The sequence below is a fragment of the Mytilus trossulus genome, chromosome 5 (genome assembly GCF_036588685.1).
Source record: "Mytilus trossulus isolate FHL-02 chromosome 5, PNRI_Mtr1.1.1.hap1, whole genome shotgun sequence".
NCBI lineage: Eukaryota > Metazoa > Mollusca > Bivalvia > Mytilida > Mytilidae > Mytilus > Mytilus trossulus.
This window is the reverse complement of record NC_086377.1, coordinates 33,390,838-33,404,207: the sequence shown is the minus strand read 5'-3', so window position 1 is coordinate 33,404,207 and position 13,370 is coordinate 33,390,838. Positions and strand designations below refer to the sequence as shown.

The window sequence follows — 13,370 nt, the reverse complement described above, 5'->3', positions numbered from 1 at the left end:
TTAATATCATAAATTACCATATATTTTAATTAATACCAAGTCTGTCTTATGTTTGAATTTTTGTCCGTAATGTTTTTCTTTTATTGTAGCATATATATTTTTATGTTTTCTTATGTATAAAAAAGAACGTTTGGAATGATTACTTATGAGAGACAAGTGAACTCTCCACAAGAGACCAAATGACAAAGACATTATTAACTATACAGTAGGTCACCATACGGCCTTTTGTAGTTTTTTGCCCACTTTCGTAATTTCGCTCTTCAGAGCAAAGGATGGTGACATCTTGTCTGCCGATAGCTGACCTTGCTAAAGGCTCACAAACTGCATATTATGTAGATCTTTAACAGTGATCACTCCCCATTATTATATGTAGAATTTGATTAAAATTCTCTTCTTTCTATTATTTGTGTTGTTTACTATAATCAAATCTAAATTGTCTTGAACCCCCTTTGTGGATGTTGAATATGGAGCAGGGATCTGCTAACCCTTCCGGAGCACATGTGATCAACCCCGGTCTTTGGTGGTGTTCGCGTTTGTTCTGTCGTTAGTTTTACAAATTGTGTTTTGTGTACTAAAAGCAGTCAACATAAATTTAGCTCTCGATAGTTTTTCGCCGAATGTTTGAAATAAATCATTAAATAGTTTTGAGACAACGCAATGACCAAAATTGAAAAAGACAAACAATAATTTGTTTGTCTTTTTCAATTTTGGTCATTGCGTTATCAGTCTATTTGTAGCTATAACTTGTATACAAAGCTATGTAATTTGTAAGCTATAATAGTTTGTAGCTATCTAAAGAACTTAGTATGAAAGAATACACGACAACTCTGACCAAAGACAAACAGGGGCGTAGCTACCCGGAGGCACGACAGCACGTGCATCCACGTCGTTTTCACAAAAAAAAAAAAAACAGAAGAGAGAGAGAGATAAGTTGGTCAATCGGAATCGGAGACTGTTTGTGTCTTTTTCGTCTATCCCGGATATAATTTTGGCAACCTAGTTACAAGTGTTGATGAAGCTGTTCATGCAGAAAAAAATCGAAGCTCCAACGTTGACAAATCAGACCTAGCAACTCTGAACAATCTTGAGTGAAAAATACAGAAACAAATTGGTCAAAAGAATGACAAGACGACCAAATTACCAACATACTTATTCCACAAAAACAGCACAAAAAAAACAACCTTTAAAAATGTATTTTTCATAATATAATTTATAGCTGAATAAATTGGAATGCATGTATATTAAACATAACATTTTATAGCACAATAAATTGGAATGTATTTTAAAACCTAGCACATTTATTGATAGTAAACGTTTCAATCATCCCCATTTTTTTTTTCATAGAGAATATAAAATATACAAGTATAATACATTTATACACTGACTTATGCAATAACAACCCTAACATAGTTACCCTTGTCCTTCAAGCGTGTACAAACATGTCAAATAAAAATGCTATCAAATACACTGAAGTGTCAAATTAGTGTTAAAATGACTAGGATAAAAATTTGAGTAAAAATTGAAATGTGGAAAAATATTTAAAAACAAGAATGTGTCCCCAGTACACGGATGCCCCACTTGCACTATCTATGTTCAGTGGACAGTGAAATTGGGATCACATACCCAACTATATCAGTCCTATTCAGGACCGATAACTCTGTCAATAGTCTACGATATTATCGGGTATACAATATTGTTAAAACCAGATCAATCGTATTATACGTCTCTGTTGGAATGTATGCAATAACTCTTCTTTTTTTTTTTACACAATTTAAACTTTATATCGATTCATTGCCTGGATTTAGCTTTAAATATTGAATCAAAAAATAAATAACAATAAAATCATAAACAATGACCGAAATTCGTTTAAAATGAAATTTGAATCAGAATATTTCTTTGAAATAATTATAGAAACATATAAATATTTGAATACCTCTTAAGCAAAAAATATTTTTTTAAAGAAATTTTCATAAAATTCATATTTTCCTAAAGTTTATTATGAAACATACTTCTTCTGATTTGACACGGGAAGGAGAAGATACTTATGTGTACATTTATGAAAGCTTTTGTATATCACAAAATTCAAACTCTGGTAATACATGTATACACACTGACAGGATGTTGAATGTCACCTGGTTGCTTTTGGTTTGCACGTCTACCTGACAATATATAAATGTTCCCGTGTCACATTTTAAAATAATTTTTTTTTATTAAGAAATTTTGAAATCAATGATATTGAAATATCAGTAAAGGAAAATAACAGAAAAATCAGAGATTCTTTATGAAAAATTAAATATAATCTAGGAAAGTTTTACTACAGAAATAATTAATTTGATGCAACATTTCCATGTGATACACCAGCCGCCGTTTTGAAAAATCTCGGAAAATTCCCTTTTTAAATCGATGTTTGACCGATTTTGCCCTGAAATTAAACTGTTTTAAGTAGTATTCATCGCCAGCTATATGTTTGAATATACTAAATCGATTTGCAAAGTTTGTGTTTTATTTACAGAATTTCTTTATTTGTTGTAAAAGTAGACATGGGTATCGGTAATTTAGCATTGAGTCAACGGAGAAATGACGAGAAAAAGTGCATGTTTTACGATTCCGATTTGACCGAATTTAATCAAAAATTAAACTGTAAGGACCAACAGTGTTTGATAGAAATATGTTTGAATGTCAAGGATTGATTTGCAAAAGTAAGAAAACGGATCAGGTTTATGAGAAAATTCAACTTTATTATTTTATATGGGGAAATATAATACAAAATGGCGGCTATTATACGTCACAAAAGTCACGTGATGTCTAACTTAGTTGGATATGAAACTCTTATATGGCATTAAAATTAGAAACATCATAATAATTATCATAAGGCACATGTGTACTAAGTTTCAAGTTTATTGGACTTCAATTTCATCAAAAACTACCTTGACCAAAAACTTTAACCTGAAGCGGGACGAATGAACGTACGGTGCGACGAACGAACAGACAGACGGACATACAGACCAGAAAACATAATGCTCCTCTACTATCGTAGGTGGGGCATAAAAAATACACTAGATATTATCCACATTATATTTTGAAGAAAATATTTTTTTTAGCATCACATAAATATACATGATAAACATACATGTGCTTATTACTCTAGAAACAAAATAGTAACTTGCCAATAACCGATATAACATGCATTATATGCATATATATTTGTACATATCAAAAGCATTTCATGCATAAAATATATATATATATCAACATACATAAAGGATAACACACATAACATGTCTTTTTGCATAGCATACATATTAACATTTATTACATGCATAACATACATTTTAGCATACATTACATGCATAGCACACATACATTGTAACATACATTACATGCATAACATACATACATATTCAACATACATTCACGCTAACATACATATTATCATACATTACATAAATAGCATACATATTAGCATCCAATATTTACCCTCACTATCATTTGTAGAAAATGTAAAAGCACTATAATAGTTTCACATTCATGATCATAACAATGTGCATACGGCTATGTTTAATGTTTGATTGCACCTGAAAGCATTTTTCGTTGTTGAAGAACATGATTAAGGTGGTACCCAACACCTTGACTAAAACTTAATTGGCTCGTTTAATTTTCATAAAATTTTACCAAAATATTTAGTCTAACCCTACAATAAAAATATAAAAAAATAAAAACATTTGAACCAACCAATTTATCAGAAAAATTACACTGGTTATATAGAGGTTTGATAAACACTAATTTTGATCATTGAGAAGCTTATTATTCCCTTAACAACACAACGTAATTGAAACGTTTAGCTGATTTTACAGAGTTATCTCCCTGTAGTGTTAGGTACCACCTTAATTTCAGTAGCATTTCCTCTGAAGACGCTCCCTGAACCATTCTTCCTATGTCCAGACTATTTGTTTTCTTGTTCCTATATAGTATTGTAACCCAACGCCTGTCATTCACAAGAACTTATGGACGAACATAGACCTCTCTGCTGTGACGTTTTCCATCAGGTGACCTAAGTAAAGAAAAATAACTGATATAAGAAAGTGATCACGAATATTTGAAAACACATTAAACAAAACTTCTCTGAAACTGCTGGAAGGCATCACAATCTTACTCATAAGAAAAGTCTGCTTGTCTTATTGTATGGCACGTGCTCAATGATGTTTCCTGCTACAGTCAGTTGTCTCAAAGACTAGCTTGAAAACGACCAGATGACCATTTCGGTTAATTATATCACCTTCATTTCTTTTTTACATTTTATTTATTTCTCTGTCCTTAATGTTCTTGCGTTTATTTTTAAGTTGTATACCTGCAACGTGATGTTGTATTTTTGTGGTACTTTTAACATTTCTGTATAAGCTGGAGGTTTGTCTAGCTTTATAACCAGGTTTAATAAACCGCCCATTTATTCTTGACATGTTCTGTACCAAGTATGGAAGATGGTAGATGTAATCAAATAGTCTGTTTATGAATGTTGGCGTTCGTCTTTGTTTCAGTTAAGTGTTTGCGTTGTTCCGTTGTTTTCCTCTTACTAATAGTTGATTGCTTTTCGTCGTTTTTATTACGTAACCCAGATTGGTTTTCGCTTAATTGATTTATGACTATTTAATACTAGTAATATACTACTGTTGACCTTATTCACTCATGCATGTTTTTTTTTAAGTTAAAGATACTTACAACGTTCGTAAACTAATTGTTTCTGTAATTCGTTCTCCTCCTTTTAACCTGTTCCAGACTAGAGGCTGACTTCCTGTATTTACACTATACTCTATGGGAAGTCCAGGGAACACAGAGGCTACATGCAAGATTCCGTCTTTGATTCTAAAGAACGTGATTCAGAGCATGATGAAGCTTTTAGTGGATTAATTGATTTACACTTTAAAGTGGTACCCAACACTTGAACTAAAATTAATTTGGATTGTTTAATTTTCTTAAAATTTTGACAAAGTATTTACTTTGAACCTTTGACAAAAATATAAAAATTTCAAAAAATTAGAACCAACCGTTTAATCAGAAAAATTACACTGGTTATATAGCAGTTTGACAACACTTATTTTGATCATTGAGAAGCTTAACATTCCCTTAACAACACAACGTAATTAAAACGTTTAGCTGATTTTACAGAGTTATCTCCCTGTAGTGTTAGGTACCACATTAAACAGACCACAAGTTTGTTAACCAAGTTTGACGAATACATACACATTGAGACGTTTATTAGTAACAATAAATTGTATCTTTGTAAATTGCAATTATTCCTTATCGGACATATGGCTTAATCCAAAACAAAACAATACGAGTGTTATTGTTTCACTATAGGAGAAAAGCTAAACAAAACAATATATTTGTGTAGTGTGTCAATATTGAAAACCAGCTACCTCCACCAATAAATACTGGCTGCCACGGAATAGCCTAAATGTGGTTCTTAAAAGTGGCGTAAAACACCAAAAATCAAATCAAATCAATGACAATGTTGGGAAAAATAGCCAACGAAACACTACATGTATGTTCAAAGTTTGCGTAATGGATACAACCAAGATGTGTGAGTGTGTGTGTTAAGTGATTCACTGCTGATTCACTGCTGATCAGTGATATCAGTGTTTCCCTGTTTGAAAAGAGTTCAACGGATGTGTGTTTATCAATCTATATTGTTTTTATACTTACATTGCACCTGGAGGGGGTAGACGATAATTCACGTGCATTCTGTCCAATTTAGGGAGTTCCCTATATGAAAGACTGTTGGCAAACTTTATCCAGTCCCTTTCAAACTCTATCTGATCCGCTGTTGTTTCCCATTCTGCCCTATGCCATGCCCGCTCAGCCATTGCTTGTAGACGTGGGTATGTCATATAGTCAAATTGTTCCTTTGTCCTGATTAATTCAGTCCACAGCTGAGATTGCATGCCTAATATAAACAAATATAAAGATAGCTGTTAATTTCTGTGTCATCTTGTCTCTTGTGCAGAGTTGTATAATTGGCAATCCTTACCTTACCTCTGTATTTTTAACCTCCTATATCGGAGAACCATACCAGTGTCTTCATAAAGGCACAAGTATGTCTAAACTGAAATATTCTCCACCTGCGTGCTTTATATATAGTGCAGTAACAGTCCAATACCATTAAATTTCCGTTTTATATACAAGTTATTTACACAGTGTTCATTTTCCGTATCACAGTTATTGGGTTATTACACCTTTACGTTTTCCTTTTCCTTTTTTCCATCCTTTTTGACAGGAAACTATATATGGTGGTGTGTAACAAAAAGAGAAGTCGGCGGCTACAGTTTTCTATTTTGGCCATTAATTTTGTGTCTAGTTTCAAATTTTCCCGTAGCATTGTAATGACCAGAAGAATTTGCATCTTTACTTTTGATGTGTGCTCATGAAAGTCTACATTTATTGAACCCTTCAGAATGGCTGGCACTAACTTTATCCATGATTGCATTCCTGATACCGGATAGCCCTTCGCATTCAAGAAAAATGTTCCAGCGTTTCGTCCCCTTGGTGGCACATAAGACACATTTTCATACATTTTGATTCTGTGCGACTGCAGAATGTATGTGCCGGTTAGCATTTTAACCTTTGGAGGAATTCTTCCTATGTCTCTAGCTGATTGACATTTGATTTTTAGTAGTGGGTGTAGCTTCCCTTGGTGAAATTCCATACCACATTTTTGTATATGAACATCTCAAAAAACAAGTTTAACCCCGCCGCAATTTTGCGCTTGTCCCAAGTCAGGAGCCTCTGGTCTTTGTTAATTAGTCTTGTATGGTTTTTAATTTAGTTTCTTGTGTATAATTTGGAGTTTATTATGACGTCCATTGTCACTGAATTAGTATACATAGTTGATGAGGCGCCAGCTGAAGGACGCCTCTGGGTGCGGGAGTTTTTCGCTACATTGAAGACCCATTGTTGGCAATCGGTTGTTGTCTGCAATATAGTCGGGTTGTTGTCTCTTTGAAACATTCCCTTTTTCCATTCTCAAGTTTAATATTCATTTAAAGCGTTCATATCCTTTTGTGATAAATATCTAATACGTGAAGTGACTGAAACACACCAAGAGGTACTGAAAAACATAACTAAAACCGACGATGGAAATGGGAGATTTGTCAAAGAGACAACAACCCAACCAAACAGCCGAAGCCACCAATAGGTCTTCAACACAGCGAACAATTCCGCACCCGCAAAAGTGTTTTAGTTTACCCTTAAATAAAATTGTGTACTAGTGCAGTAATAACAAACTTCATACTAAACTCCAGAATATAAAACATTAATTCACATGCAAGTACAAAAGACCGTTGTTTGTAAAAATAAATTATCATTGCATTTTAACTGTTAGTGGAACACAACTAGAGCTGTTCATCAAAATCTTCGATAACCATCAAAAAAGAAATGTCGTTTAAATACGCTACTTGCTTGTGAAAGAAGAAGCTTCTATAGCATTTACAATTTATTTTCTATGCATTTTTTTATATATATATTGATAAAAAACAAATGTTTTGCCCCGCCAGCTAAAAAAATAAGGTAAACTGAATTCTTGAGTGATGAATCTTAAAATACATCACTATAGCTAAGGCATGTAAACACTGAAAATAAATTTTAGAAAATCCTTGTAATTTAGTTCCTACAGGGATGTATATAAGTCCTTGGTTCCTATGAAAGATGCAACGAGAAATATTAACATTACAGAGGGACGGACAGAGGTAAAGCTATGTTTTTTTTTAAAGCTGGGTATTATTAATATGATTTTATTCTTAATACCTACTACTTACCTACAATATTTTCTGGTTTGTCCAGGGACCCATAACCTTCTTTTCCTTTCAATGGGTCAAACCCAAAAACCATTTTAGTATTGATGTATCTAGTAGCCCAGTATAAGCCTCTTTCCTCTGGATCTGGTTCATACGGATGATCAAAATATAAATAGGCTCCTCGGCAATTGACTACCTGAAATTAAATGACCATCAAAATATAAATGGGCTCCTCGGCAATTGACAACCTGAAATAACATGATGATTAAAATATAGATAGCGTCCTCGGCAATTAACTACCTGAAATAAAATGATCAAAATATAGTTAGGTTCCGCGGCAATTAACTACCTGAAATAAAATGACCATGTCGTTTTTCATTAAACATTCCTAAAACAACCTGTATCAAAATCGAAGAAACGGTAACCTTCGGGTTGTCTATAAAACATTATGAAATGCTACACAGACCAACATAGTTTATACTATTAAAAGCTACACATACATGTATATAACTATTTTAAAATTATACGTCAAGGCACAATCTACGATATTTTACTTGTCATTACTTCAGTGGCTGGTGAAACATTCATAAAGAAAGTTCAAAATTACCTTTCCTTTTTTTAGTTTAGTCTACATATGCGGATCAAGGGGGGATTTGGTTGATTATATAGGGAATCATTGAAGCATGATTGGAGCAGGATCCCCTTAGGTCAGTCAGCGGGCCCCCTTAGGCCAGTCAGCGCCCCCTCCCCCCTTAGGAAAAGTTCTGGATCCGCCACTGGTCTATTTTTCTGTATTTTTTATTTTTTTTGTGCATTATTCCCTAATTTACAACCCCATCCACACTCTCATTAACAATCTCACCTTGTAACCTGCATTTGCTACTTTAAACAACGCTTTATTATGTTCTGTCCATACAAAGGCATACAGATCTCTAAAAGAAAATATAAATATAAAATTATAAATGTAAACTCACTGCTTAATATAATTATGTTTTGCTATGACTGTAAAAGAGTGATAGAAAGTACAAGAAAGACAGGAGAGTATTCAGTTACATAATTATATACATATAATCTTTCTATATCTATATAAATTCAGTTTTGTTTTCAATACCACGTTCGTTTCGCCGAATTAATTCAAATTGTTATATTTTATAAAGGACATAAGCTTTAAAATTTCACTCCAGGGAAAATATGGAAATTTGCATTGGCCATATAAGAACATTCTTTTGAAAAGCTAGGTGCCCCAAAAAATTTCAGTACCATTGGCTACTGGACCCCCTGTAAAATTTTGTCTTAACCGCCCTCCAGTTCACAAAGTAATAGTCCGCAGGAATACGTATGAACGTTCTCAGACACATTGGTCAGATTCCGACCCCTTAGACAAATTTTTCAGACTCTCGATCCTTTAAACACATTTTTCGGACTCCTTGCCGACCAGAGGTGAGCAACTACGTGCATCCCGAGACCACAGAGGTGGTGATCACTTGCAATATGACAGCTGTTGTACATTCGTTTGATGTTTTTTAATTTTTTGATTTTGCCATTTGATTACTATGGACTTTCTGTTTTAAATTTTCCTTGGAGTTTAGTATTTTTTGTGATTTTACTGTTTACTGTATTTGAACAAGAATTAATCATAGTAAAATAAGTCATTTATTTAAATATTACCTTTCTTTTACACCCAAACTTTTTAAAGAATATGGTGTATTATTTTTCAGAAGTCCATCCTCCCAAACAGCATACGATAATTCGTTAAATTTTGTATTGCCAACAATCTTCTCTATGAAGTATTGCTTTATATCATTTCGATTTACAGAACATTTCATATCTCTCATCGCACGCGCGGGTACTTCGTCTCCTCCAATGTGAAACAAGGTCAAAGGTTGTATATCCTTGTGTATGGATACGAGTGTTCCCAGGACTACATCAATAAAGTTATACAGACCCTGACGACATGGGTTCGCAGAGTTGTCGTTGAATCCTTGAGCAGTCCGATAGTTATTACCATCTTCACTGTCTGTCATTTTATACAAGTCTCCTTCATCTTTGCGATTTTGTTGACGCAGTGTAATCGATTTAAGTGCAGCGCGCATGTGACTTGGCATATCAATTTCCGGTATAATTTGAATATGGCGTCGATTGGCATATTTTAGGATTTCTTGATAGTCTTTGACAGTATAATAACCAGAACCGAGACTAGTTTTATGAGGTCCAGAACCAAGTGACGGCATCAGACATATAGTCTCTTTTTCGTCGTGACATCTATTTGAACCAAGCTACAACATAAAAAAATACATGAAATATGTTCAAATTGATAGATGCAAAATTTAAGTTTATGTAAGTGTTAAAGGTTTAAAGCATGGTTTATGTGTTTCTCTGGTATTAAAATAATGTGCTTTTCAGAAGTATACTTTTCTTATGAAAGACGGCCATCAACGATAAACTTTCGGTTACAGGCTTCTGACTGGGATAAGTACACAAAGAATTTTTCAGGACGGGTTACACTTTTGACTCTGCTTGTCTCAAAAAAGAAATCCTATATACATTAAAAATTTCCTTTATACCTTAATTAAGGTATATATAGGATTTATTTTTCTGAGACAAGTGCATGCGACGACAACCTTTGGATTACAGCCTTCTGACTTGGGATAGGAACATACATAGTGTTGCAGGACGGTTAAACTTTTGCAACGACAACCTTTTAGACTTCAAATGGGATTGGTACACAAAGAATGATGAAGGACGGATTAAAATTTTGCTTTTCTGACTTGGAAGAGGGATGGGTTAATGTTTTGTGACGACAACATTTGGGTTATAACCTTCTTACTTGGAATATATACACAAATAATAGTGCAGGACTCACTTTTGTCAGTTCTGGTATCTGAGGAATTTGTAATCTCCACCCGTCGTCGTCTGACAAATGAAGATGTAATTTATTTAGTTTGTACATAGCCATTATATCCAGCAATTCCATTATTGTTTCTTTCCCATGAAAATTTCTGGACAAGTCAACCATATGACCTCTATATGTAAACCTTGGTCGGTCCTTTATATGTACATCCTGTAAAGACTTCTCTTTGGAATGGACTGATTCGTCAACCAAGCTAAGTAATGACTGTAAACCATTAAAGGCTCCATGGCTTGTAGGTGATATGATGGATATTTTCTGTAACTCTGCATCGACTCGCAGTTCGTAAGCTTCATTATTTTGTTCTTGGATATGTTTATGGAATGTTGGCGATCCTTTTGAAAACTGAATAAATTTGTCTTTATCTGTTTTCTGTACAATTTTCATCGCAAGTTTATCTAAAGAAATTCTATTTATATATTATTCAACGAATTTAAATATTTAAAGCCGTACTAAATAACTTGAAAATGCAATACCCCAAGCACTATGTACACTGTGCATAACGAAATACCAAAGAAAAGTTATAATAAAAAGGCATCTCCCACATATATTGATAGTCCTGTTATAAAGCCAGACCAGATATATCTGTACATTTATATACCCTTATAAACTTAATTGTATCTGTTCAACTCCTTCGTTTAAGCTCAATTATATTCTACTACTTAAAACGTGGTTGGCATAATAATGCAACATATTTACAGAGGCCATGATCTGAGGTCAATATGAAGACAAAGCAAAACCTATAAATTTATTGCTTTGAATTTTGATCTGAATGCAAGATGATGAGAACGAAGATTTTTTTTTATTACTTTATTATTAGTTTGCTTACCAGCTAGAAACTGAACTTCGGATGGAAAATCAACAGAACTCAATATAACCCATTCGGAAGCATCAAATACAACGGACTTTTCCGACACACGGACTTCCTCTGGAGTTGGTATGATAGTTTTCCTCGTTTTAGCTAAATCCTTAAAACTGTGTTTACTCATATTGTATCGATCTTTCGCAGTATACGGATTGTGTTCATCTTCTTTACTTCTCTTCCACTGATCTGGGTGATTAAATGAGGAAACAAATTCCAATTCTTCTCCCTCGGTACTTTTTATAATTTGGGGTGCTAGATTAGGCCCGGTAACGTACCAGTTTGGAAATGAGTCAGTTTTAGATAGTTGGAAATGGGAAGACATTATCGGAACCGATAACTCTTCGGAAGGTTTCAAGGGTTTGTATAGGTATTTATCTGGAAATATGTAATACAACAGACCGGAAACATGCGAAACTCTCAAGCCTGATTGTCCAAGAAGAATATTATGTTGATATCGATCGTCAATCATGTCATTTTTCGGTTCTACAATCCGAATGTGATGAAAATATATTTTCCATAATTTATCTTCAATAGTGTGTGTTCCAGTATTTTTGAAAACTAGCACATGTTTTGCATACGTATGTAAGTTTTGTTTCACAGTCCATCGGACATCTAGATATTGAGCAATATAGTCTATTTTCCCTTGTGGTGTTTCATAATCTGCAAAAAAATATTATATCATTATTTATGTGTACATTGTCGTAAGAATTTATGTTACTAGTGGTTCTGTTTCCTTTCTATATATATATACAAACCATTCGACATCCGGGGCTCACGGTTTCTTTTTCAAGAATCAACGCTTAACCATACTAAACTAAAAAGATTACACAATGTTAACTATGTATAATGTACAACCATATATTTTCATGCAGAGTATTGCACTCAATATTGTTTTTAATCCCTTTTAGTATTTATAAACTCTCGACTATATATTTCTAATATAATAAGTTTATTTATAAAATGCTACACTGTTCCGCAAGTCTGAATTTTAAATAAAAAAAATAAGATTGATATTTTTTTTTATGACAATTAGTTAAATATCAAAGTTGTACACCGTTCCGCTAGGTTCGATTTTTAAAAACTGAGGTTTCAAACATCTACTCATATCGGAGAAAAATTCTATACAGTCATTTCCATTAATACACCAAAATGTCCGTCTTTATTATCTGTTTAATTGTTTTAAAAGATTTAGCCTTCAATTTTCAAAGAAAACATTATAATTTTGCTGGTTAAATATATGTATTGTAGAATTGATTGTGATGTTAAAACAAAACGGACGAACAAACAAACCGACATCGACATCACTATATAGATGTCTGAAACATCACTGGAGGCATGCGCAAAGGTGCAGAATATGCTGTATTGATTATTGACATACATGTAGCTTTAAATGTACATACAGATGTATTGCCACGGAATAGAAGTTCCTTCATAATATAAATTCCAAATGGAAAAACCATTTTGGAATATTATTTCCACAGGAATAAATTTTACAGCACGATATTCCTAACGGAATAAATAGTATAGAATATTTGTTCCGACAGGTACAGGTATTATGACATTGTTTATAATAAAGTTTCCACTGGCACTTCTGTTAGGTGGAACAAATATATATGTACGTTGACAGTATGACTATACTAAATCGTTCAAAGGAGTATATAATAAAACTATTACCTATATCATCACCAATTCTGTCTACAGTGCTAAAATAATAAAATATATAAAATGAATGTTTATTATTATGTATCAATATAATTGAAATAGTGTTCTCTAGTTATATATTTTTTTTTATCAGATTGCAGGTGCAGAT

The 13,370-nt window shown here is 33.2% G+C and overlaps 1 protein-coding gene across 1 annotated transcript in view; it reads right to left on the bottom strand.

The window, feature by feature from the left end:
- Nucleotides 1–2,297: 2,297 nt before the first annotated feature.
- The window catches only part of LOC134718775 (chitobiase-like), a 14,451-nt gene continuing 3,378 nt past the window's right edge, over nucleotides 2,298–13,370 (bottom strand). The window contains exons 3-11 of the mRNA XM_063581497.1: nucleotides 13,235–13,263; nucleotides 11,525–12,220; nucleotides 10,651–11,093; nucleotides 9,456–10,063; nucleotides 8,650–8,719; nucleotides 7,809–7,983; nucleotides 5,701–5,941; nucleotides 4,717–4,860; nucleotides 2,298–4,051 (exon numbers count right to left, since the gene is read on the bottom strand). Coding sequence (XP_063437567.1) covers nucleotides 4,003–4,051; nucleotides 4,717–4,860; nucleotides 5,701–5,941; nucleotides 7,809–7,983; nucleotides 8,650–8,719; nucleotides 9,456–10,063; nucleotides 10,651–11,093; nucleotides 11,525–12,220; nucleotides 13,235–13,263 — 2,455 coding nt within the window. The 3' untranslated portion in view covers nucleotides 2,298–4,002. The remainder of the gene's footprint in view (nucleotides 4,052–4,716; nucleotides 4,861–5,700; nucleotides 5,942–7,808; nucleotides 7,984–8,649; nucleotides 8,720–9,455; nucleotides 10,064–10,650; nucleotides 11,094–11,524; nucleotides 12,221–13,234; nucleotides 13,264–13,370) is intronic.